This window comes from Solea senegalensis, linkage group LG2, assembly GCF_019176455.1.
Source record: "Solea senegalensis isolate Sse05_10M linkage group LG2, IFAPA_SoseM_1, whole genome shotgun sequence".
In the NCBI taxonomy this organism is placed as follows: Eukaryota; Metazoa; Chordata; class Actinopteri; order Pleuronectiformes; family Soleidae; genus Solea; species Solea senegalensis.
Genome location: NC_058022.1, coordinates 21,850,546 through 21,877,399, shown reverse-complemented (window position 1 = coordinate 21,877,399; position 26,854 = coordinate 21,850,546). Strand labels below are relative to the sequence as shown.

General features: G+C 38.5%; 1 protein-coding gene across 1 annotated transcript in view; it reads right to left on the bottom strand.

Annotated features, from left to right (window-relative positions):
- Positions 1 to 26,336, bottom strand: part of LOC122765177 (semaphorin-5B-like) — a 53,068-nt gene extending 26,732 nt beyond the window's left edge. Inside the window, exons 1-5 of the mRNA XM_044019305.1 lie at positions 26,256 to 26,336; positions 18,660 to 18,715; positions 5,077 to 5,265; positions 1,261 to 1,360; positions 997 to 1,042 (exon numbers count right to left, since the gene is read on the bottom strand). Of these exons, the coding sequence (XP_043875240.1) occupies positions 997 to 1,042; positions 1,261 to 1,360; positions 5,077 to 5,221 (291 nt within the window). The 5' untranslated portion in view covers positions 5,222 to 5,265; positions 18,660 to 18,715; positions 26,256 to 26,336. The remainder of the gene's footprint in view (positions 1 to 996; positions 1,043 to 1,260; positions 1,361 to 5,076; positions 5,266 to 18,659; positions 18,716 to 26,255) is intronic.
- Positions 26,337 to 26,854: the final 518 nt, after the last annotated feature.

The window sequence follows — 26,854 nt, the reverse complement described above, 5'->3', positions numbered from 1 at the left end:
TAAACATATCGGCCAACAAAACGTGCTGCAGTGTTTACATGTGTAGTGGCAGTAAAATAGTTGTCAGCTGGAGCATAAACAACATTATACTTGGACAGTGCATACAAACTAAATCATCACAATAAACAGTAAACAGATACCACAGTCTATGAAGCTTAAACTTTCAGTCAAGCCTGGTCTTATCATTACGTAGCAGACGTAATGACAACAATCAGACAGCTAATTGCTAATTCAATCAATCAAGCACCAAGATGCTAAATGGTAAACCACCACATCAAACTTGTGCCGTACAGGCGGAGATAAATATCAGGAGAAACACCAAAGAGACAAAATAGCTTGGATATTTCACAACTTAACCAAACAATGCTAACTTTAAATGTTAAACTCATCATTACTATCGAGCTAACATTAGCCCAAATCCTTCAACACAGAAACACAACATACAATGTCTAATGGCCATGCTACTGTTACCAACAGGTTTGTAGGTTTGGGGTAAAAAAGAAATAAATATATACATATACATAATAATGAATATCTACCTGTTGGGTAGAAAAGTGGTATTAAGTTAGCTTCTCCGATGCTTGGCCTTGTTTTGTTGCATGCTCGACTGCTCTGTCTGATTCCTTCCTTTTACGACCATTTCTTTGTTGTTTTTGTGGCTTCTTTGTTTTTCAAGCGAATGGACAAAGGGTCCTTGAACTCAGTCAAGACATGTCGTTGAGGAGGAGAAGAAATTCTCAGGAGCGCACACAACAAGAAGAAAGTGAACCAGGATGGCCCGTGAGCCAACACTTGGTTGTGATTGGATATCGCTACCAGGAGCGAACAGTGTGACTGTGTGAATCAGATTGAGAGCAATAGGTGTTGCAGATATTTTATATCACAGTATGAAGTACTTTCATTTTTGTTTTTTAATAAAAGTTCCCAACTGCCGCTGGTTAATTTCAGCATGAATAAATGTTTATTATCACAAGCTTTGAGTGCAGCTGCTGTTACCTGTATCAAGGAGACATTTCCCAAGCTCAGTTTGAAGATGAAGTTTCTGAAAGAGAAACACATCAACATACTATGATATTGCTCACAAGGTTATTGTATTTTTATGTCATAAATATGAACCGGCATGTTTCAATTTTCCTTTTTTCCTTTTTGTTTTTGTGTGTCCTCCCATTTTTCTCTCCAGACACATTCCTATAAACCTGATGAGATTTCCTTTACAACACAGGACACAGCATATATGTTTACTTCACATGCAGTTATTACCTTGCTCCCACAATGAGCTGGTGTCTGCTCAGATCCAGGGCCAGCTGAGAGAAATCCTTTACTCCTGGATGGGAAAACTCTGACATCCACGGCCGTAACTCTAGAGGAGGAGTGACGAAGAGGAAACGGTTGATGGATGGAAGAAAGGTTCAATAAAAAAGAAAGAAGGGGTGAAAAGGTGAGACATGTGAAACAAGGAGAGGAGAAATAAATTAATGACAGGGAAGATAAAAGAGGAGATAAATGGGCAGGGTCATGAATAAAAAGAAGATGAATCAGAAGAATGAAAAAGGAGAAGAAGAAAAAGGAAGAGGGGCAATGAAAGTATTTATCTCTTGTTTGGTAATCACATTTGCAAATATACCAAATATATGTGGGAAAGTCCACGGCTACTACGCACCAAGTGTCTAGATTAGGTTTACACATTTTGTGAAATCTGGAGCCACAAAATCCACAGCTGAAAAGTGTGTAAAAACTAAAATGCAAAAATATAAAAAAATTTAAACCCATTAAAATGGGTTTTCCAGCAACTTCATTAAAGTCTGCAGTTTTAGCTGACTCTGGAGACTTCTTCACTGATCTCCAATGTCTTGGTAATAGTGTGAGGGAAATGCACACTTCTCAGTCAATCTTTGGCGTCAATTCATATAATTTGTTCTAACCATAGAGTCATTGCTATAAGTGAAAGTCCTGTTGTCAGGCTGAGCTAGTTTCAAGATTGGAATACATTTCCTTTCCATTTCCTTCAACTCATCACAGAATCCAGGGCCTTCTTCACTGCAAAAACAAAACTCACCAACAAACAGAAAACTCCCAAACAAATTTCGGCTAACCCTGTCTGCACCTTAATTCCATGTAAGATCCATATCAGCATTGTTTTGTGCAATTTTTGATGTGAAGCTACATTTTGAGGATTGTATTCTTTAAAAAAACAAAACAAAACAAAAAACAATCGTTGATTTCTGTCTGGCTTCAGATCCACTTTGAAAAAGAGAACAGCCTGAATATAAACAACCACTTGAGCAGCATTGATTTTCAGAGAGACATTAAACTCAAATTGCTTTTGTGCATTTGCCTTTGCACATAATGACCTGTGGGTAATGCAGAGACGAATACAATCTGTCCACACTTACACACATTCACAAACGCTCACAGCTGAGCATGGGGACTGACTCTCTCTTCCCCCCCTCCCTCTCTCTCTAGGAGCAGTGCTGTCTTGATGTGTTGCTCTTTGACCCACAATGATTAAGCTACACAGAAATTGAGACTGACTTTCACTTGACAACATTTTCTCCGTAATATTTGGTCTTCCCCCTCTGCATGAAATTAACAGTGATGATTTTCTGATGTGTCTTCTGACACAGCAACAGAAATGGAATGTTGAGTGTGTTCCTGTTGTGATCCTTCAGACCTGAGACGATTATGAGCCAGTGGGCCCCTGTACACAAGGTTGTCATGTAAATAATCTCACAGATTCTTCTTTTCTTGCTCGCTAAATGTTGTTTTTGTCACACAACACCTGGCTAATGATAATAATAATGATAATAATAACAATATTATAACTGAGGGGCCCTATTAGACGTATCACATAACGTAACTTTCATTAGTTGACTGACGGTCCCGTCAAGACATCAGGGGTTAATAACATAGCCTAAGGAGCCCTATAAATACTTTACACATTAAAAAAGACATTATTGTTATTTGGCTGAGGGGCCCCTCTCAGATATCAAGGTGAATAACACAACCAGTGGTATATGATTGAGGGGCCCTATTAAGATAATATCACATAGCACATAGACTTGGGCTACAGGGCTAGTTCAGTAATCCATCCTTACTAGCTATAATGTTATAATATATATGGCTTTATGAGATTTTGTAGACCCAGATATGGCCCTATATACCAGGAAATGGAATTAATGTAGTACCAAGCTGATTATTTCCTGTTGTCTTACTAATAAAATATATAGTCTATGGTATATTGTAAGGATGAAAAGGTTGTTAATCAGTTTAATATCAATATGAACTGATAAAATAAGCATTTATTTAAAAAAAAAAAATCTTAGATAGCTCGGAGTGAATTCATGATAACTCATGAAGATTGTACACTTCTGGGGAAGTTTTGGATTTTTGGCAGGGTGTTAGGTATGAGCCTAAGGTTTTTAAAAATCCATGGACACAAGTTGGGGTGGCCCCCTAGTGGCCGGTATGCATAAATTCCTAAATGCCCCCCGCCGATAGAGAAAAGGTTATATACCAGCTTCCTTTAGTCTTAAATTGTTGTATAAAGACACTTTTTCTTCTGGATTTCATAAAAGGGAATCTAATTTTGATACTATCTAACTATTTCAAGGTCATTTTCATGACAACTGTATTGTAATAGTCACTTTTGGATTGAAAAACTGTCCATATCTCTGAAATAAAATAACATATAGAGATCATTCAGGCCTCTAAACCCATATGTTAAACCTTAAGGAATAATATTAAACATGTTACCACCATTGTAGTGTGAAAAATATTGATTTGCAAAATCCCTTACCAGAAACTGGCTATTTCTGAAATCAAGTGCAGAAATTGTTGCCTCTATTAAATACTTCAGAATGTTTTCGACCAGTTTACCCAAGCTTTGCCATTGGATTCAGCTGGTTTACTAGAATGTTATAGAGTCCATTGCAAAAAAAATCCATAGAGTCCATTGTAAAAAAAAAACAACTAATACAAATTAAAGGTGACATCGAATGCTTGTATCGCACATATTAGTTATCTAACTATGTTAGTGACTGGCTCAGTGGGAGCCAGTGAGGCAACCTTGGATGTTTCAAGGTCCTACTTCAGAGTTTCCCAAGACTAGAAGAACCATAATATGTGAGGTAAGTGTACAGTGATTTTACAAATTTTTAGGGTACAATGACTTGCATTAGTCACATTAGTCAGTGTAGTTTGAAGTAGCCATGTTGACTACTGAGCTTGCTAGCCAGCTAGCTAATGTATGCAAATTACCAAGTCAGATATTCTTGGGTGATTACCAGAAATGCCAGGTCTGTATCATATTTTCTGTCTGTCTTAGCGAGGGGGAACAAGGGTTCTGCACCTTTAAGCTCTGCTTCAGCTGTAACCCTTAATCGTCTCGTCTTTATTTACAATCTTCTGTTCATTAGTATAATCAGCTGCTGCTGGTAGAAATAAACTCATTCATCCATTCATTCATTCACTCAGGTCCTGGCCCCCCACCATCAGCCAAAGAAGCTTATGTGGTCATGCCTGATATGGCAGCAGTAACACACATCATCAAAGAACTGATATTATAAAACTGGTATGAAAAAAAAGTTGCATCTCTAGTAGCCTGTGGGTTGTTGCTCTGATGCACGTAAAAAGATCTGGAAGCCACTATTCTCTTTTGTGTAGTTTGAAGTGACACATCGTAACAGAGTAATTTAATGTCAAAATGTGTATCTGCTCCGCAAAATGCATAGAGGTTGGCAGGTCTGTATATCTTCTTCCTTCTCTACAGATATAGACTGATGCTGCGTTCCATTTACATCGAAACTAGGAGGTCAGAACTGGGAGCCCTTGAGTTCATTGTGTTCCAGGTGAGAAGTTGGGAAAAACCATGGACACAAACATATCCAACCATCCAAACCATTGTTAGCAATACCAGTCGATGGCAACATCTGCCATCTCGGAATCCCATGCTGCGGTTGGTGCAGTTACTCCGGGTTGGAAATCCGAGTTCAGGGTGCGTTTCCTGTATGACCTCATAAGTTCTAAGCTCCGATTACAAATGTAAAGAAGGTTGGGAATAAAAATAGATGCACTCACTTTGGTAGGAGATGACTGGGTGTTCTTTTCTGCTACAGTCTGTGGCTTTGATGTGAGGCTGCTGGGACAGACAAAGTGACCAAAACATGACCAGTACGAGGCCACAGGAGGAGAAGGCCCACACCCCCCACCCTGACGTAAGCATAGCTACAACCACATCCAGTCTTCTATCAGGGCCTCGGGAAACACCTGTTGAAACAGAAGAGACAGCTGTCACAAAAGAGACACTAATAAAAGAGATAGACCTCTAGATCGAGGTCAGTTTTCTCTGTCCTGCTGCAGCCGTGCCTCCGCCATTGCTGGGTGTCCTCCCCTCAATGTCAGCAAGGCTCGGTCACGGCTTCTTCACCTCAAAAGGCCCGAGCAGCAAATTCTTTTTTTGCCAACTCTCACACAGTGGGTGTCGTCAGAGGAGCTCCTCATGATTGAGGGGACCCTTTCATGGACGAGGCCGGGCCCAGAGCCAAACATGGGGTGTGAACTGTAAGTCGCATGAGGTGTCTTTGTGTCAACATAAAAATCTATTTTATGCACATCAAACCTGCACAAAGATAAACATCTGATGGTGATGCAAATGTTTGTAGCAAAGGTCCATTCACACATAAGCTGGTGTCAGCCATTGACTGATGTTGAGATAAATAATCACAACTTCTTGCTCTCACATGCTGTGTTAACTCGAGTCATCTTTCAACGGGAAGGTTGTGTGTTTCCTAACTCCGCTAGTCTACAGGCCAATATGTGTGTATGTGTATGTGTATGTGTATGTATATGTGAATGGATGCGAATGGGTGAATGGCAAAACTGTAGTGTAAAGCGGCTTTCAGTGGCCATCGAGACTGGAAAGACACTTTATAAATACACACCATGTTTACCATGTGCCATAAAATAAAATTGGCTGAATTGGTACAGGAATAAATAGAAGCACTTTAGCCATGCTAAATTCTCTGTTTCAGCTTTGTCAAATGTGTTTTAAATGAGATTATCACCTGAAAACGAGATTCTAATAATCTTGGCAGAAACAGAAAAGCAAAATATTCCTACAGTGGCCGACAGGGGCAAACGCACTGCAACGATTTGGGATTTGTGTTTTGTTTCTTTCTGCAAATCATTTTTCTTTTGCAGTGTGTTTCTCATGATGCATTTGTTTTTGTTTTTGAACCTGCAGCGTTTGTGAATATGCAGCTCGTTTCTCCTCCTGCATGTGTTTTGGGTTGTTGCAGTGCATACTCAAGCTTTATCCTGCTCAGTTAGTAGATTATTAATCGATTACTGAATGAATAGTCAGCTATTTTGATCATTGATTAATCAGTGTTTCTTTGTTCCATATACTTAATGTTTTGTGGAGAAAATACATTTGAAAACATCATAATGTCAAGGTTTGGGAAACATTTTCTGACATTTTTCAATTAATTGAGAAAAGAATCGATTATGAAAATAATTGTTAGTTGCAGCCCTATCCTGCTCTCTCACCAATATTTGTTTCCTTTAACTATGTCCTCTCACATATTTTATTTTCCAAAATGAGTTTATAATGTGGAAAAACCTTTGAGTGAAGTGCAGGAAAAACACAATCAAAAACAACAGGTGGAGATATCAACGGTCAGATCAACAGGTAAAGTACGTCTAATAATATCCCCTTAAAGTTTACATTTTTTAGCATGGGATACAAAAAGTAGGGGGGTGCACTTCTCATGCTTTTGTTTTTAGGGTTGTATATGTTTGATCAAAGCTTTTAAAAACAAACTGCATAAGGGACTGTTGCACTGTTTCTCCCACTTTCTTTTAGTGTATCTGCTCTAAACTCTGCGAAAACAGTCTGTACCCCTCACCACGATGACTGAATGTGTGCGAAGGGAAGGCAGAGGTTTTTCAACTGGCTGGGTCTGACATTGCTGCTTAATGAAGCAGCAGAAACAGAGGCTCCACCACTCGCCTCACTTTTGTTAGGTGGCCATGCTTCATTCACTGTGCAGACACTGGCCAGTGAGAGGCCTAATGTTCAGGGATTTATCGCTTCAGGACAATAAAGGGGGAGCAGCAGCAGAAGACAGTCAAGACCTTTCAAGGGTTTATGTGCAGCTGCACATTCTCACTCTCTGATCAACAAATGGCAAGCTTATTTTAAAGATTCACTAAATTGTAACAGAGGTTGTTGCCACTACTATGGTTAAAGGGGGCATATTATGCAATATCAACTTTTTAACCATTTTAATACTTATATTTAGGACTCTGGAGGCCCTACCACTCGCCAAAGTGTGGAAAAAGAATACTCAGTCATGTTTTCGTGGTCCCTCTTAGTGTAAGTATAAGCGATAAAACACTCGATATTGAATTCCCTGCGCTTATGACGGCAGCATGCGCATTTCACCACGAATGTTACCGCCCCACCAGTAAGTTTACTTCGAGAGCTCCACCTTAGCTCCACCTTGTCCCTGCGAGAGTGCAGGCGAGGGAGGAAGAGCGGTATTATGTCAACGCAGAGGGACAAGTGTGCTGTTGGTGGCTGCCCAGTGGAGCACAGTGTTTTACAGAGGATTTTATATATGAAGCTAATGTGCCGGATAAAGTCAGCAAACGTGTGTTCGTGTGTTCGCACCACTTCGCATCAGACTGCAGCCAGCGGTCGCCGTATTTAGTCAGCGACTGTATTTCACCGACGTACAAACCTTTAAGAAAAGGTCACATAGAGCTCATAACTGACCATTCTGACACGTCCTAATTGAAAATATTTGTTCAGTACGTCCTCCATGACCGGAGCACAGACTCAGTCTGATACAGTCACATACAGTGCCAGTTTAAGCAGCTTCTGAAAGGAGCGGGTTTAGCAGGGTTATTGAACTGCTATGGTGCTTCATCCTTATGGTATTTTGACCAAAGCGTGTCACTGACATGTTCATTAGGACACCAGGGAACTATTTTAATGGGGGAAATAGGGTATAATATGTCCCCTTTAAGTTTAATTATACAGATTCTCAATTAAAGTGTAACTAAACCCCCTAAACCACCTTTTTCAGGTGAAAACCAGTGTATATGAGTATCTCATCGTGTTATTTCTTGATTCAGGTGTAAATCCTCACAATTTATCATAGCGTTTTTGCATCATTTGTGTCTTTCTATTCGCTTGATTTGAAATACTTCACCTCCTACAATGACGCAAGAACCAATCAGTGTTGAGAGTCATCAACATCATGTCAGTTTAACAACAGACATCATTTAAAAAAAGAAAAAGCTTGAAATAAAGTCACCACGCAAAGAGAATGACATGACAATGACACAAAACATGCAAAGAAAAATGATCATGGCGACATGAAAACATTTGTGTTTTCGCTGCCCCACTCACTGCTCTGCACTCTCCCTCCCTCCGTCCTCTCTCTCTCTCAGGTTTTAGTCTACTTCATTGCAGAGTTGCCAACTTTGCGACTTTGTCACTATATTTAGTGAGTATTCAGACCCCTCGAGCAACTCTTTTTCAAAAAAGCCACTTTTTCTAGTGTTATTGAATACTTTTGGAGACTCTGAAGTGAAAGCACATATCGTTTAATTTCTCAACAAGCAGCGGGTGCTGCTGTGTGCCCCCTCACAAAGAACTCACATTGTCATTCACACTTTCATACGGCACATCTTTCATAATGCCAGCACAGCCGTCAACAACGTGGGGTAAGTACCTTGCCCAAGGAAACATCGACTAGCAGACCCAGGAGTATAATCGAACCCAAAACCTTCAAGTTGAAAGACAACTCGCTCTACCACTGAGCAACTGAGCTACACACCAGCCTCAGAGCAGAGAATGAAGCTGAATTTTAAAACACTTAAAAGATGTACTAAAGGTGGTTACTAACACATTTTACCGTTGGGTGACAAAGTTAGAAGTGATATTTTTTATCACTTTACAAGATCTTTAAGTTTTATGACAGATTTTGTATCAGGTCTACAGAAACACTGCAAAAACAGCAAATGTTTTTTTAAATATTTTTAAATATACTTGTTTTAAGAAAAAGAATAATGCCATCATGTACATAATTCTTAAAAGTTTGTAAATGTAGCCACTTTCAGACTGTAATCTACCTTAAAATGAGTAAAAACAGGCCAAAGACTAGACAAAATGGTTGTACTGCCACTTCCTCCCAACCTAACGTCTGTGTTTTTGATTTTGTTTTGATGTGGGTGTTTTTGCTGGAATTAGTTGATGGGTTGCATCTTATTTTCTGTTTAAAACCCTTTGTTATACATTTATAAACATGGCATTACTGTAGATGATGCCAATCATCGAATAAATCAGGGCGAAACAGGTCATTAAAAAAACAAAATAATCAACTTTTGAGGGTTAGGATAAGATTTAGGGGTTTAGCAACATTTATCAAGTTTGTGAGAAATTGGCTGCCTGCCTGGTCTGGAAAAACATCATAAAGCCCTAACAACCTGTGAGCTTAGAAATACAGACTCCAATTCATGTGACCTGTGTGTGTTTGAACTGTGGGAGGAAAATCTCAGTGAACACAACAGTGAACATGTGACCCACACAGACAGGAATGTCCCTCCCCCCCGATCCACTGTACGTTAAATTTGAGGCCTCACTGTATCAATATACTGAGGTATGACAAGCGTATACATTTGCACTGTTTGCCTTGTGTTTTCACTCCCTAACTTAGAGTTTGTGTGTGTGTGGGACTGTGACTACTCAAAGAGTGAAACACCATCACCCCACTCAGACTCTGCATTTGGGATGCGTGATGTTGGACTTTTTGTCATATCAGCAAAACATCCAACATCGCACATCCCAAATGACGATATATCGAAGGTGCATGGGTCAATAACTGATATATATATGTATATGTATACAGAGCCGGATTAACGCAAAGGCAAACTAGGCACGTGCCTAGGGCCCGATTGGCAGGGGGCCCAGACAGAGGGACAATCAAAACCTAAAAATGACTTGGTCATGACATTTCAAGACGATTTACGCTCCTCGTCCTAATTAAAAATATTTGTTCAGTACGTCCTCCATGACCGGAGCACAGACTCTGGTATAGTCACATACAGCAGCAGTTTAGGCAGCTGTTGTGTCGCGTTCGATGTTGTCTTTCATTGTCGTCACACCAGTACAACATCACACTGTGTGGCCATCGGGCACAGCCCACTCCCCACCTACCAAATAAAGGTACTGTTCGCACTTGAAACGCAAGCCTGATCCAGGGATCCACATCGTAGCATACCTACCAAACCAAACCGTACCATGCACAAATGAGAGGACAAAATAATGCTTCCACCAAGGATTATACAATCTACAAAACAAATGTAACAAAGACAATGGGTGAACATCATTAAAATCCAGAAGACTTCTCTTTATTGAGCTGACAAATAACAGCAAAAATGAATTACGAGCAATAAACTCTTCATAAAGAGGCTGTGTAATTTGTTCCACCATGGCAGGAAAACTAAGAGTCATCTGACCCCAGCATTTCTGCCTTTTGTTCGAACTATCCACCTGAGTATTTGCACTCCATCCAAATATCATTAACAGTTAACACGCAGAATCCTGGGATTTCAAACTCCAAATTTCTCCTTGATTTTAACAAAAACTAGACAAGGCAGCTGTGACCAAAAGTGAATCTGTTACTACTGCAGCTCTCACTTCATAATAACTGAGCCCTCACTTATGAAAAGTAGTATTTAACACCAATGAAGTCACTTCATGGAGATTTGTTAGTTGTAGCAAATGGACACTGAGAGGGCAGCCAGAGTCTCTCCATCAAAATATTCAGAGAGGACCATTTCCGCGGCAGTATTCTCAGCTCCTTCCTTCCAGGGTGAATGGCCTCTCTGTGCAACCTGCCAACTATCTGCCAATGGCTGCTCTCTTTTACAAGTGAATAGACTGAGTTTAGCCACAGTTAAAAAGGACACACTAATGTGCCATGGCTGCACCACAATGGCCGCCTGGGGCATTTGCCAAACCTAATGATGCCGGTTTGGCCCCGGTGAGAGGAGGTAGAGAGCAAGAATCCTAAAAAGGCGCACAGCTGCACTGATCCATTTCGTCCTATCTCTCTGCACTCCTTTCCTTTCTCCCTCTGATCTCTTATCATGAGCTCCATTTCTTTTTGCTCTCTTGGACACAACAGGGATGTCGAAGCAAATGCAAACCTTTTGCATTTTCTTCAAAAGCTCCCTGTAACTACTTCTATTGCATATCTTCAATAGACGTGTAGGAAAATGACTGATCAGCCACCCATTCCACACTACATTAATAGGCAAGGCAAGACAACTTTATTTGTATAGCACAGCTCATACACGAAGGCAACTCAATGTACTTTACAAAGTAAACATTAAAATTTGAAAAGAACCCAATTCTAAAAAAGAAAACAAAAGGTCAGATTCAAATGGAGAGAAAAATATGATGCAAAGATGTGCAGTATTAAATAGTTTAGGCTAAAATGATTAAAAGAATGTAAAGTGCAGCAAATGTTTTATTTAAAATGTTTAAAAAGAGCTCAATCATAAGCATATGAGAGATGCAGTGTTTTTAACCTGAATTTAAAAAATATTCACATTTGGTGCTGATTACAGTTAAATTGCTAGCTTGTTCCACTTGTGTACAGCATAACAGCTAAATGTTGCTTCACCATATTTGGTTTGAACTCTGGGCTCGACTATCTGACCTCAGAGTCAATACAAGGTGTACATTATTTTAATATGTCATTATTAATGTATTCTGTACCTAAACCATTTTGTGATTTGTAGACTAGCAGCAGAACTTTAAGGTTTATTCTATAGTGAAAAGACTTTAAAACTGGAGTAATGTGCTCTAATGTTTTTGTTCTGGTTAAAACTCGAGCTGCGGCATTTTGAATGAGTTGGGGAGACTTTTCGGAAGACCGTTACAATAGTGAAGCCTACTGGAGATGTTTTGGTTATTGATTTAATATAAGACTAAGGCAGGGGTGAGCAATTATTTTCCATGGGCCACATGAGAAACATAAAATATTGTTGAGGGCCGGACCAATGGGCTGAATTAATTCTGCTCAATATTCATTTGATCTCTTTTTAAAAAAATAAAGGAAAATGCAGATTTTAACTAACTCTATTGAAAATATCAAATTACTACACTACATAATGAATACTATTATTCTATACTACTGTGGTGTAGTGCAGTTAATATATTGACAGAACCACGAGCCCTTTTTGTGGAAAGGAATTCTGGGGCTATCTGATTAGGAGGGTTTGTAAGCTTATCAACCATATTGTAGATGTTCATATTAATAATCTTAGAAAAGTGTTGCTGTCTAGCCTTTAACAACCTCTAGTTAAAATTACAATGGCTTTGTCATTTTTGAAACTTTGAATTTGAAGTTTGTTTTTTCTCCTGCGTTCTCTTTTCAAGTGTTTTACCATCATAGTGTTTCTCCATGGTGTTTTCTGCTTCCTCATGTTTGTCTTAGTTTTGATAAGTGCAAAAGTGTCCATGACATTTGAGATTTTCCAGTTAAAATTATTCAGAAGTTCATCAACTGTCTCTGCACTCACGGGTGGTGAGTAGTTATGTCCTCCATAAAATGAACTCTGGTATTCTCTTTTATGTACCTTTGCTGCATATTAATAAAATGAAATGTGAAGGCAAAGTAGCAAAAACAAACTTAATAAACCTACTTTTCACCCTCATCTTTAAATCTCTCAGGCTTATTAAAGCTGTAGTGTGTAATTTCTAAATGTAAATGAATTTAAATACAAGCCATTGCCAAATGAGTTTACACAAAGCTGATCAAGCCTATAAGCGTCACACAGCTCTGTGTTTCTCAGTTTAGCAATGCTTTGTTCTTGTCTCGCCCGGCGACTTCTCGACACTCTCCACAGGAAAGATCAAAGATCAGGCAAGATCGAAGCATGATAGCAACAAGGAAAGTAGCAAATAGTTGGATTATGGCTGAAAATCTCAAGTAAGTGTCCGTCAGAAGTGGGTTCTAGTGCTAAAACCCCTGTGATGAGCAGCACTTTGACTCAGTGCATAAGTGCTCAGTGCAACTGAGTAGCTGAGGGGTGGGGTGGTGCAAGATCACATAGGAATAATAGTGTTCCATCTGTCGTCAGTTTTGTGGCGTTCTTGTACTTGGATTTCAACTTGGAAACTCGCAACCTCACCAACATGGGATTCCAAGATGGTTACCACCATAAAACCATCTGTTCTATTTGTTTTGCAGTAAATCACTCATACACATAGTGTTTAGTAATTAATCTTAGACATGTTGCTACACTTTGCTATTGACTGCTATTGCTAACAATGGCTAGCTTCAGATACGTTTGTGTCCATGTTTTTTGCCTGACTTTTCGGCTGGGGAGCAGTGAATAGTGTAAATGGATAGCAGCATAATTCCTGTAGAGCAGTGGTTCTAAATTCTAAATCTTTTTGGGTTTGGGCCCCCCAACCATTCTCGCGACCATTCTCGTCTCGTCAGTGAAAACTCACACGCGTCTCGTCATGTTTTTGTTGTCAAACATGAGATGTTAATCTCGTCACCGCCTTGTTATCGTCATGAAAAAAAGGGGCGTCAACAAAATAATTTTGTCATCGTTGACGAAAACAACACTGCTTAACAATTAAAGAATAATAGGTACAGGCGAACAACATAAAACAACTCTCTCTCTCTCAATCTCACTGTGTCTGCTTGTATTTTTGAAACTTTTTGAAACTTCTGGAGTCTTTGGAGCTTCTAGACACACTGTGTTTTAATTCAACTCAGAGACGGAAATCTACGGTTTATGTGCGTGAGCTCGCTAGCTTATCAGTTGGCCACACAGCTGACAGCTGAGAGCTGAAACAACTGAAACCTGCCGTCCAGATTGTACAACAGAAACCCGGAGACAGGAGAACAGAAACCCGGAGACCAGAGGCTCGGTGTCGGACACGGCAATAGCTCTATGGCTTTTAAGCTAATTAATTTTTGTCTCTCTCTGAATATGTCAGATACACAGAGGAGGTGGCGTTTACTGCATGTGCTGTGCACCTACATAGACTCCACAGTTTTCTATACACACATGCTGTGATCTATAGACTCAAAAAACCCCGAAAACAACTGCATAAGCACTGTAGTACATCTGCCAGGCCTATATGTGGCACTGTAGTGCTGCTCCATCAAAACTGGAGAAGAAAACGTTGAGCAATCCGCATACAGCAATGACTGTTTGTTTTCTTCTCTGTTCTCAACTTTACAGCGACCTTGGGTTTTGTGAAAGGCGCTTTATAAATCTAAGTCATTATTATTATTATACAATCACAAAAACAGAGACAGTTTGAAAAAGCCAGGGCAACTAAGGAAAGAAAACAAAAAAACAAAAGGAAGACTACGAAAATGACGATAAGCAACAATGTGAAAGCAAGTGTAAGATTATGACATAGTTTTCCAAAATAGCATATTGGTTGTCTACGTGAAAATGCGCAGGTTTGGGGCTTGCATGTAGATGAAATGCTGATATGATAGAAAACTTCTCCTCCTTTTTTTGTGGACAGCACCTCAGAGTACTTACTTAAGTACTTAAGTTTTTGTCTGTTTTGTGAATTTGGCTAGAAGCAAAACCCTGTCAAAACAGCGGTTTTCTAACTGAACTCACTGAATCTTTGGGTGTGACCGCCCCTTCAGAGGTGCATTTGGTCCTTTCAACTGGGTCTCTGGAGGATTGTCTCTTGTTGATTATGGTTATCACATAGTAGACATGTACCATGAATGTATTATAAGAACTGGATAGAGCACCACCCCCTCTGCCTTGAAGACAATTTTGTCATGGTGGCCACTCGTGGTACTGCAACAAAAAATACTCATGCGGCCCAAAAAGCAATTTTCCCATTGACCACAATATTAAAGAGGTGCCAATAAAACTGTCCACAGGACACCTCCATCAGACATGGGCATAGGCATGTATAGATCTTTATATTCTATATTTTTAATCCATAGAGTTTCACATATGTAAAACCTTCTTAAAGGCTATAAAAAGGCCAAAAAAAATCTTATTTCCCAGAGTGACATCACAGGTGTGTACGAGCACAGCAAAGCGTGGTCATGTGGCGTCTCGGGAAACGGCGCTACTGTCTGGGAACCGAAGGATGTGAAAACGTTATGATAAATGTGAATAAATGAAGGCAATGATGGGTTTTCTTTCACATTTATTAGAAAAAAAAAATGACCACAAAGCAGGTTTTAGTGATTTATTCGTCGCTTATTAGCATTTATTTTCAAACCTATTATCGATGTTTATCATCGAGCTGCTGTGTGGATTCATACTGACACGGTTCAGATGATGGTGTGGATTGTGGAGCTGTGACTGTGTGATGCACTGAGACCTGCGGTCACTTCACCACTGATTCCCGAGGAGGCTGCTTGTCTTATCGTCTGTTCATAAAGTTACTGATGATGTGATGAAGATATGAATTAAAGTTGAAGTAAAATGTTGAGTGAAAGAATCTGGAGTTATTAAACTACTTTTAACACGGTGTTATTGTTCCTATGAGTCTGCAGGTTTTCTGGCCCGACTTCAATTTAATATTTTATGATTGTTATATTATCCATAAATTGTAATTATAAAGATGAGTTAGCTTTATTTGTAAACCAACTATACAAAAATTTGAAATTTAAACCAAAATACAAAGCATAGCAATGAGACCAAAAATGATATTCATGGTTAATATTCAAATAAATATTTTTTTTAATCATCATAAATGTACTTAGTGTCATTATTTTCTTGGACAATAATATATAAAATCCCTGAGTCATGTGACTGTTATCAGCATACAGTATATCAGTGAATTTTAACCTGTAATGACGTCATTATACTTTTCAGTTTACTGTATTCACTATTGTTGGTTTTGACATTCATTTACAAATCCATGGTTTAAAGCCTGAAGCAAACGTGCAATCGGTTTTCATAAAATCCGCTTGGGCACGTCAGTAGCGTACTCCCATCATGCCTTTCGCCATTCATGGATGCGTCAAGCAAGTCGAGCACATGGAAGGCTTGTTCACATTGAGGCATTGTGGGAGTAACCCTACTGCACATGCTCTATCGGCCGCACAACCCGGAAATAAACCAGGAAGTCAGAAACTTTTTTTGGCATATGCGCTGGGTGAGCAACTCCATAGGAATGAACGGAGCCAAAGGGGTGGAGCTTTATCCAGTTCTTATAATACATCCATGACATGTACATGTGACTGCAGGCAGCCTGTGGCCAAGTGGAAAGGGAACTTGGCTTGTAACCGGAGGGTCGCCGGCTCAAATCCCCACCCCTGAGCAAGGTACCCAATCCCCATTGCTGCCCACTGCTCCTAAATCTAGGATGGGTCAAATGCAGAGGAAGAATTTCCCCAGGGGGATTAATAAAATTAGCTGATTAGCACCACGACTTACAGCTACCATCGTATACTTTAATGTCTGATTTGTATTTATAATTTTGCATGCATACAATCCTGTTGTGTATGGACATATTGCACCATGTGTAGCTGTGGTAAACATATGCTTTTAGGTTGAAATGTCATACAAACTGCATACAGCTACTTCCTGGTAAATGCGGGTACAAAAAAACACCATAAACCATAAATTAGTAACATTTTCCACTCATGGACAGGTCAGAGCAGGAATCCCACTGGTGAGCAACCAAGGATATAAACATTGTAGAAACATAAATTCATGTGCGGAGCTGATATAATGAGAGGAAATTCCACCAACTCATAAATTGCTATTGAGATGCTGAGAACTATTAGCTAAATTCTCCAAAAGTCACAATCAGCATCAACATCAGTAATGACAGACAGATAGAAGACATAGTTATTAGAGGTAAGTCTTAAATCTGTATGGAAGTATCATCAGCATTATAAAGGAATCTGCAACAGTTGTCAAGAGCAAATGCCATTACCTCAGACAAACACTGAGTTTGCCTAAACAAAAAGATCCAGTCAGGACCCCTGAGTCACCGCCAGTCAAAATATTGAAATTTACTTCATGGCAACATTATCCTGATCGTGGATACTCCATCTGTGAGCCCTATGATTTCCACAATGATAAATACGTGAACGGAATTGCAGAAGAAGAATCTTGCAGAATTTGTATTGATTTTGTAGTATTTCCATTTCGAGAGATCGGAATGTTTTTCCCGAGACACAGGGAACGTTTATACATGTGGGACCAGTGCCACTTCCCTTCACAACAACAAGCAGCTATCTGAGACAAATGTGCCGTCTACAAAGTTACAAAATTCAAAACTAAATCCTCAATTCAGAGTGGTCAGGTGATCACGTAGACCACGTAGCTCCTAAAACTGGGATTCTCTTTAACTTTGAATGTCTTGGGCAACAAGGAGTCTAAGTATTTACAGAGTTATTCAGTCAGTCAGTCATCATCTGCCACTGTATCCTCCACCAGAGGGTCGCGGGGGGTGCTGTGCCAATTTCAGCTACATCGGGCAATAGGCGGGGTACACCCTGGACAGTTCGCCAGTCCTTCGCACAGCAACGCACAGATAGAGACAAACCACCATTCACTCTCACACTCACTCCTATGGTCAATTTAGGGTGTCCCCACAATCCCCACATTGCATGTTTTTGGACTGTGGGAGGAAGCTGGAGTACCTGGAGAAAACCCACGCACACACGGGGAGAACATGCAAACCATGCAGAACCCGGGTCTTCTCGCTGCAAGGTGAGAGTGCTAACCACTACACCACCATGTGACCCTTACTGAGTTATTCATTACATTTAATTGTTGCAGCTGTTGTGGTGAAGGATCTCGCTATATTACAGACTCAGGCAGTTTGTTTATGAAGATTACTGTGATGCCAGAGGTGCAACTATTATCATCCAGTAATAACTAACAGATCATTCCATAACACTTCCATCAGAAAAGTAATCAACTTCAGATTTGCAAGTCATCCTTGAGCTTATTGGACATATAATTGTGTATGTAAGTGCTAAGTCTGTTTACTGTCAGGGAATGGAGGGAGTAACTTTCAGGTCCCAGGTGCTTTTGGTAAGAAATATTCATTAGTATCCCAAAAATGCGTCTTGGAAACAAGGTAAATTGGAACTTTAAATATTGCCTATGGCTTGACAAAAGGCAAATTGCTTATTAGATGACTTTCATACAAAATATTACAATCCAGAATGGGGTTATCATTGATCGAGGTTTAGCATTTTCTTCTGTCTCCGGCACCTCCTCTTTCCAATTTCAACACTTGTGCCTCAGTCAACAAAGGGAAAATCCAGCACATACAGAATTACCTGAGCCCCACTGAGTATTAGCATGTCTATTTATGCAACACGTTGCCTTCAAAGCAAGAGACAGCGTGATATACATGGAGGATGGGAGTGAAATGAAGAGGGGGGAGAGGTGAAGGGTCATATTATCGATCATTAAAGACGAAATGAGCATGTGCAGAGGAAACAGAGTAACCTACAGGCCGGAAAAAGTAAGCGAGTTAGACACAAAGAGCAAAAGAATAACACAAAAGAATAAGTAATTGCATCGAAACAGCCATCCACCACATGGGATACACTCATGCAGAGACACACACTGCACACAAGAAATATACAGGAAAATAAACATACCTGTTCAGCATCACCAAATTGCTGCGAGAAACAAACCAGCGGCTCAGATCCCGATGCTTCACGTGGTGAAAACAAGAAAGAAAGAACTTGTTACACATTGGCACACAGTGGCACGCTGACCAGTGTGTGCAGAGAGGTGGAGGGGAGTGAAGTGGTGTGTGTGTGAGGGGAGAGGTGGGGGAGCAAAGCATTCCTGTTTGTGCAGAGCAAACTGTTAACTCTCTGAGTGGAGAGTGGAGTGAGTGTGAGCGTGTGGAGAGTCATACTTGCAAGATCCAGGTTTAAATTTTATGTAAAATCATTTGGATCAGTAATATCTTATCCTCAACATTGTGGTGCATTTGCACTTCATTTATCATAAATATTTTTTTTTTTTTAAAAACAAAAAAAACCTTTATAGTGGCTAGTTGATGAGAACATTTGTAGACAGGTACTTGTGAGTGAATGGAGGTACAAAAATACACCAGAAGCACAAATAAGCAATTATTTACTCCCAATAAAAGGTGGCAGAAGTGACGGTAAAGAAAACGAAAGCTACTGGTTAGCAAACATGGATAAACAAATACATGCAGACCATAATTAAATTATATCAAGTCCACCGACTCATAAATGGCTACCAAGATGCAGAGGACTATTAGCTAACTTCTCCAAAGTCACAATCAGCAATCAGTAATGACAGACAGATAGATGAGGTATCAAAGGTACTGTAAGTCTTAAATCTGTATGGAAGCTAGTATCATCAGCATACAAAGGAATCAGGGACAAGTGTCAACAAAAAAGCATTTAGTAGCTGCCTCAACAAAGACATCCAGTCAGGAATCCTGAGTCACCGCCCAGCAAGAGAGGAATAAAAATACACAAAATTATAATATTAAAACTATAGTAATACATGTAATTGAGCAATAAAAATGTAATCTGTTCAACGCGGAATTGTGTAGCCTCCGACAAACCCACCAGTGTCTAAATTGCATTGATAAACACCCTATTTTGTTTAAAGTATGTTTATAACAAACTCAGAAATAAAATGATTTGTCTCAAATTATATTAATATTTCAGACTTAAAGCATATAATTAAAGAGTACAATGTAATTTTGTTACTTATTATGTTGTTGTTTTTTGTTAAATCTTATTTTAAGACATGCTTTGCTGGTAAAATAAGTGTAAAATATTGAACAGAATTCCAACAAATTAAAATGGAAAAAATGGAATTTATGAAAAAATTTAATGGAATTCGAAAAAAATATACTAATATAACTAATAAACCCGAATCACCACCAACATACTCAATCAGTGCAATCACTTTGAAGACAACGTTTCAAATTACAGCAAGTATATCTGAGGGTGCCTCGGAATTTTGGAACTGAAGAGCACCATAGCATTAGATTCACCACATCTGGGAGGCACTAGTCGCTTATTGGGTTTTTTTGGCAGTGTTTTAAACTAAATTACATACTTACTTAATCGTTTAACCTAATTCTTGTCTGTGTCAACAAGCAGGAGGAACAACAGGTCTTGGTTCTGTTGACAGAGACACTATTCAGGCATGGCTGCAGAAGTAGCTGTCAATCAAGGAGAAAAAGGAGGTGACCTCCCAATTCAGAAAATAATGGCACCAATTAATCATATCCACAGAAATACGACAGACTCATTTAGCTTCCCGTTTGCCCAGCAGAGCATAAGAGACAAATAACACATCCCGGCTTCATCCCTCTCATCTCGCTCAGCCTGACTCTCACTACAGTCGAGTACCAAAAGCAAACCCCCAGGAGAGGATGAATGGCTTGGTCCTGTGCAAACTTCAGCATGACCTCCTCCAGCTCTGTTTTTACAGCCCGCTGTCACTGCTGAGGCTGAAAGATTACAGGCACAGTGAGATGAAGGGGGAGAAGCCAAGCCAGAGGCAGGAGAAAAACAGCCAATGATGAACACAACTGAGGACAGTGGACTGCAGGGAAGGAATAAAAGGTTAACAGGCTGTCATCTAAATCTAGTGACTATCATAATCTCAATGTGTGTAAGATGAATAAAGTGCAAAATAATTTATTGGAGAGTGACTTAAGTCTCAGTTTCAGTTACCTGTGATTGTATTCAGGTGTCAGGATCTTTCTTTAAAGATTTAAGCAGCTGTTATGAGCCGCCTTAGTATTTTTGTATACTGTAATAATCTATTTTTATTTTATAATTAACCTTTTCTGTATCTGTACAGTATTGTACACATTTTAAAATTTCACTCATGAATGACCTTTTCTCTCCCATTGCTCATAGACTTATAAGATAATTTAATACTGCATTTACACAGCAGGTCTTGTCTACACTATGTATATATATATATATATATATATATATATATATATATATATATATATATATATATATATTATTATTTTTTTAGAGGACCTGCTTTTACATTGACCCATATCTGAAATCTACATTTACACTGGTTAACACTTGGGGACACAAACCACAAAGTCGGCTTGGCAAATAACATAAAGATTTAGAAGGCCAAAATGGAAGTGAAAGTATTGTAACTATAACATTTAGAAATCCTTGCTCCAAAGGAAAACTTATGCTGCAGTCACACGGGACACGTCTTACAAGTCACACTAAGAGGGGAATATCTGATCCGTCTGCTAAGATGCACATATTTGATTCATATCAGATTTTTTTCCACATATACAAATGTGGCATGAAACTGATCTGACATCTGAATCCATGTGCTTTTTTCCTGCTTACACTAATGGGTCATATCTGATTTGTGGAAGAAGAAGAACTAAACTAAACTAAACAAAATTAACGTTCAAAGCATGAAAAAAAACAATACAGATTATTTTTTTAATTTTGCCAACTTGCAGGGAAAAGTCCAGCCATGTGCTTGACTAATTTACATGTTACTATACTTTTAGCACAGTTTCAGCCTGCAACCAGGTCAATCAGCAAGCTCTTGTAAACGGGGTCTGGCCCTATTCATTTCCCTCTGTCCATAGAATGGGCCAATCACAGCTATTTATCTGAAATTACTTCTTTTCTTTACAGAGTCTGCCTCTGGACCACAAGTACATGATTCCTGCTTTTCAGGCAACACAAAGGACTTGATTAGAGCAAAGCAGTAGGATTCTGGTTACTCAATGAGGTCAGTTTTAACACTGAAATCCTGGCTTTCATTTCCATTAAACAGAAACCACTCAAACTGTGTAAAATTTAGGAGGGTTTATTGGCAGGAATGGAACATATCACCCATAAGTATGTTTGTATAAGGTACAATCATTTTAAAATAAAAGATTGCCTCACAATAACCCTTTTATATGTCCTGGAGCAAAGAGCCCAGTGCTTTGCAAAGGCAGCCGTCTTGCATGCCCATGTTTCTCCAGAAAACAAACCAGCTAGAGCATGTAAAGTATTAGTTTTGAATTTACTTCACAAAAGAGAGGTAATTGGGGGAGTCCTTGGTTTGTTAAGATGTGCTGTCCATGTTAGGGGCTAGCAGTGTCAGATGTGAAGTCAATTAGATTGATACATGCTTAAAAGAGAACATGCAAACTCCATGCAGAAAGGCCCTTGTTCCAACCGGGGCTCGAACCCGGGTCTTCTCGCTGCAAGGCGAGAGTGCTAACCACTACACCACCATGTGGCCCATTATTAATTCATATAGAAATTATTATGATTCTTGTAGAAATATACAAAGGACGCTCTCAGGCTCGCTGATGATCCCTCACATGCCTGTTACATGCAAGAAGGCTCCATATGAACACTGTGATGATAAATAAATAAATAAATAAATGAATAAATGACAGATCCATAAAAATAACATCTTTTGTACATTGAACGATGCAAATCTCAGGGTTTTTTTTCTGTGATCATGCGAGGAGCTGCTGCCCCTTGACACAGCAACGTTTCACCATATTTACAGGTAACAGTAAAAGATGGAGTAACGGCCGAGCTGCAGCAATGTAAACAACTCTGATAGCACCAAACATGGCCAACACACCCATGATGCAATGCAGTGTGATGCCACAATCCCATTCCCTATTGGTAAGAACTAAACTTTAACTTTAACTGTTAAAGTAACTCTGAGAACCTTCACAGACTTGGAAATTATTGTAAACATTATTTTTAAAGACACGATTTACTAACTAGGATACTTAAATGTGGCAGATACAGACTAACACAAATGAGAAAATAGTCTCTTCATCCAAACCCAACCCAAGCTTCTCTTGCTAACATGCAAGCATGCGGCTGTGGACGATTGAGGGCCTTAATTCAAACGCTATAGTTCTAATTGTCCTGCAATTAAAACTCTTTGGTCAGAAATATTTTACGCAATATCTGCATATTAATTTTCTCCAAAAAATCCCTCTTTTTCCTGTTATTGGCCTGTGAGCTTAACTGGTTACACACAAAACAAGAAAGATAGCAGGTTTAGCATTTTAAAAGAATAGCTAATGTTTTGCAGTAGCAAAATGCTTATTTGAATTTTAAAATCTATTTAATATACAACATATTGAATTAGACTTGTTTGGATAAATGTAGCAGCAATTGCTATGCAGCCCTACAAATTTCTCACTTTCTTTTGCTAGTTACTTAATATTTGTTTGCAGTGATGTGATTCAAGTAACACTCAGATAAAAGATACTGTATTGCACAGCAACCCCCCATTTTTATGCATTTTTTTGTTACTTTTACAAAATTTTGCAAATGTTAAATACTTCTACATGTTATTGACTGTTCTTGTTTTTCTTTCTAAAGTGTTTTTCTTTAATTACCAGAATAGAAAGTTATTCATCATAGCTGCAACATTTGTTTATCTACACTATTAATGATATGCAGATTATTTTTCCCAAGATAGAGTGTGGTGATAAAAATCATACAGTTTATACACATATAGGCTGTAAGTAAGAAATCTAGTGGACATTTGTTTAGCCTGCAAGGATTACACTTCCTTCACAACTTTCATAGCATAGATGCATATTGTTAGAGGTGTTGTTTCTTGAATTGCACACTGGGGACAAATAAAAATATTTTTTAATTATATTGAGGCTGAGAATAAAGGCCTTGTCATTTTACTTCTATGTTCCGTATTTGTTCATGACTAATCTCTGATGATTTACCTTTAACCACGACCAGCTGCAAAAAGAGGGATACAGTGGTTACCCAACATCGCTTAACCCCAAAACCAGCACCCGACCCCCATCCACAGCCTCATGTCATGGCCCTCAATGAATGCCTTGTCCAGCGCATAGTGCTTCCACTGTGAAACTGCTCTGTGTCATGAAGAAATATTGACTTTTAATACTCCAAACATTCAGCTCGCTCTGCTCTAAACAAGCCTGGGCTGTGTTGATTTTTTAAAACCTCGCAGCCACTGAGGTTTACCTTTCTACTGCAGCAATACAAAGTGGACTCATACATCTTGTGAAAACACTAAAAAGTAAAAGCATGTATTCTAAATGCTTTAGAATATATTGGAAGTATGTGAATTCAATGTATGACAAATGTGCTAATGATGAGGCATACACTGCAAAAACAGATTTTTAAGAAAGTGAAAGAAGCCTATTTTTTGGGAATTGTTCTTATTTTTTTTGCCTAGAAAGAAAAATAATATTGGCAACCAAGTTTTTCACTTGCAAAATAATCTATTTTTAATAAAAATAAATCTAACTTTGCCTTCATAGGATATTACAGCTTACTTTTTGCATTAAATACAAGTAAAATTAGTAAAATTCAACATCACCATTTGGTCTGTGTGCAAATAAAAATATTCTATACATTCCTAAAGACAGCCTAATCAAATAAAGAAATACTCATTTTAAATATTTATTTGTGTGTGATAAGTATTATCATCCATTCCTTTTCCTTGTTTTATGGAACATAACAGTCTCTAAAATCAGTCTGTCAAGTATTCTGGACAAGCAAAATTACCCCTACCCCATTCTTAAAACAAGAAAATTAAAGAAATTGTAAAATTATTTGGCTTATTTAATTGGGCTGTTTTTGCAGTGAATACGTTCTTAAAGTCAGCTTAATCCATTAAAGAAAACTGATAAGTAAGCAAGTAAACATTTCTTACATGAGACATGTCTTCTTGAATTTTGGCCAGTTTTTTTCTAGTTTTAAGGCACAATACAGACTAAAAGTGACTAGACCTATAAGCTATTTTTAAGAAGAAAAAGAATAAATACATGTAAGAATATTTGGTTTATTTCTAGTAGGGCAGTAAGGTGCAGCCTATGACAGCTCCATACTTATCTTATTTACTTTCCACATCTTGCTTATTGACTTAAATAGAAATGTAGAAAATAGAGATTGTGGTTGTAGGAGCTATTTCTTGAACCAATATATAGTCAATGCTGCTGATGTAAAGGTTGCTGGTTAGAAAGATTCCAGGGAATATATTACAACTGTGGCTTTTGACCAGGTTTTCCAGGAAAAATATAAAGCTAACAACTTCCCACTAAATAAATGAATAAATAAATGCTGTGCACACACTGCCTGTCCGTCAGCTCCCTTAGCACTAAACTTGCTCTTTCCCTCCTCATCCATGTTCCTCTCCTTTTCCACTTCAACATTCAACAACTCATATGTGACTGTGGAGGTCTGTGGGTAACAAGTTAGGGTGTCCAATTTAATGATTTAATGCCCCTTACATTTAAGGGTTATATATTAGCAGCAGTAAGTCCATATATGGGAAGACTAAGAAATTGTTTTAATCTGACATTTAGAAAAATTAAATAACTGAAATATCATCTCTGACTGTTAAATAACAACAAACACTACAGATAGTTCCACTATTATCAGTCTGGAACAGGATCAGGCTGATTACAGACAGAATTCTAACTTTTTTCATCAGAATTCTGAGAAAAATGTAAGTAATTGTGTGGGGGAAAAGTCATAATTCTGGGGAACAAGTTGGGAATTCTTACTTTTTTCTAATTATTTTGTTTGGGGAAAAAATAGCAGTAACAGTTTTAAGATTTGGGGAGTTTCATTTAAAACTTGCAGCAGACATATACTGTTTCTAAATGAGAAACAGCTTTATTGTTGAGTAAGTAATTAAAGTACTAGGAATTTGCCTTGGTGCATTAGACAACACAATATAAAAGGAAAACTTAAATATTTCCTTAATAAACATACAGTATCTTCAGTATACCCGTAATTCAGTTGTTTCTGTTTGTTGATAATGTTTCAATAAGGCAATAAAAACAAAGAGTGAGGTTGTATGCATAGATATAATAAAGGTTTAGTTGCTAAACCTAATAAGATACCAGAACAAGAACTCCTCTCCACACACACTGCAGGAGACTGTTACACTGCATCCACATCAATACACATCAAAAGTTCGTTATGTTAGTTTATTGCATTAAATCTTCCTCAAATAGATCTATAAATATCGCCGTATTGTCGAGAACACACTGAACAGGTTTCATTAATGTGTTTTATTCAACAAACAACAAAACTTTATTCTTTAACAAATTACTGGACGGAGTTCGGTTCGGTTTTCGCCCAAATGGAACAAATGGAACAAAACACGATATAAAAAATGGCGCACTGCCTTTTATAGCTGACCTTTAAAATACTAATGCAGCTAGATGTGTAGCTTACCTTTCACTTCTGACCGATCGCGGATCCATTACACGCCGGTTTCAGAGACGGAGCTGGAGCAGATTCACGGAAGCTCTCAGATGAGAGGTCCAGACTGATGCAGTCAGCCCGCGGATCATGGTGCCAATTGTGATCTTTGACCAGCAGAGGCGCTGTCAAGCCGTAACCTCAGCTCAGGAACTGAAGTCTGAAAGGTCACGATGGAAGCTTCTGTCGTGGATTTATTTACATGTGAACGATATTATAAATGGAAAAAAAACAATTCATAATAGTAATAATAATAAAGGTTATTATGTATCTTTTCATCGTGCATTACACTGTCAAAATATGGCACAAAGTAGGAGATATCAGTTCATAGATAAAAATAAAAAATAAAACACAATAAATACATTTGCCTGAATTTGATATGGAAAATGTATTTCTGTGAAGCTGTGTCTACTTTCTGTACCTGACAATCTCTTGAAAAGAAGAGAATAAATCTCAGCACACATGTTGCAGTATTATGTGAAGATTTTTGTGAAGATTAGCCTCTACTTTATGTCACAGCCTCAGTATGTAATGTACAACAATCATCATATTAAATACAATATTTAATGGTG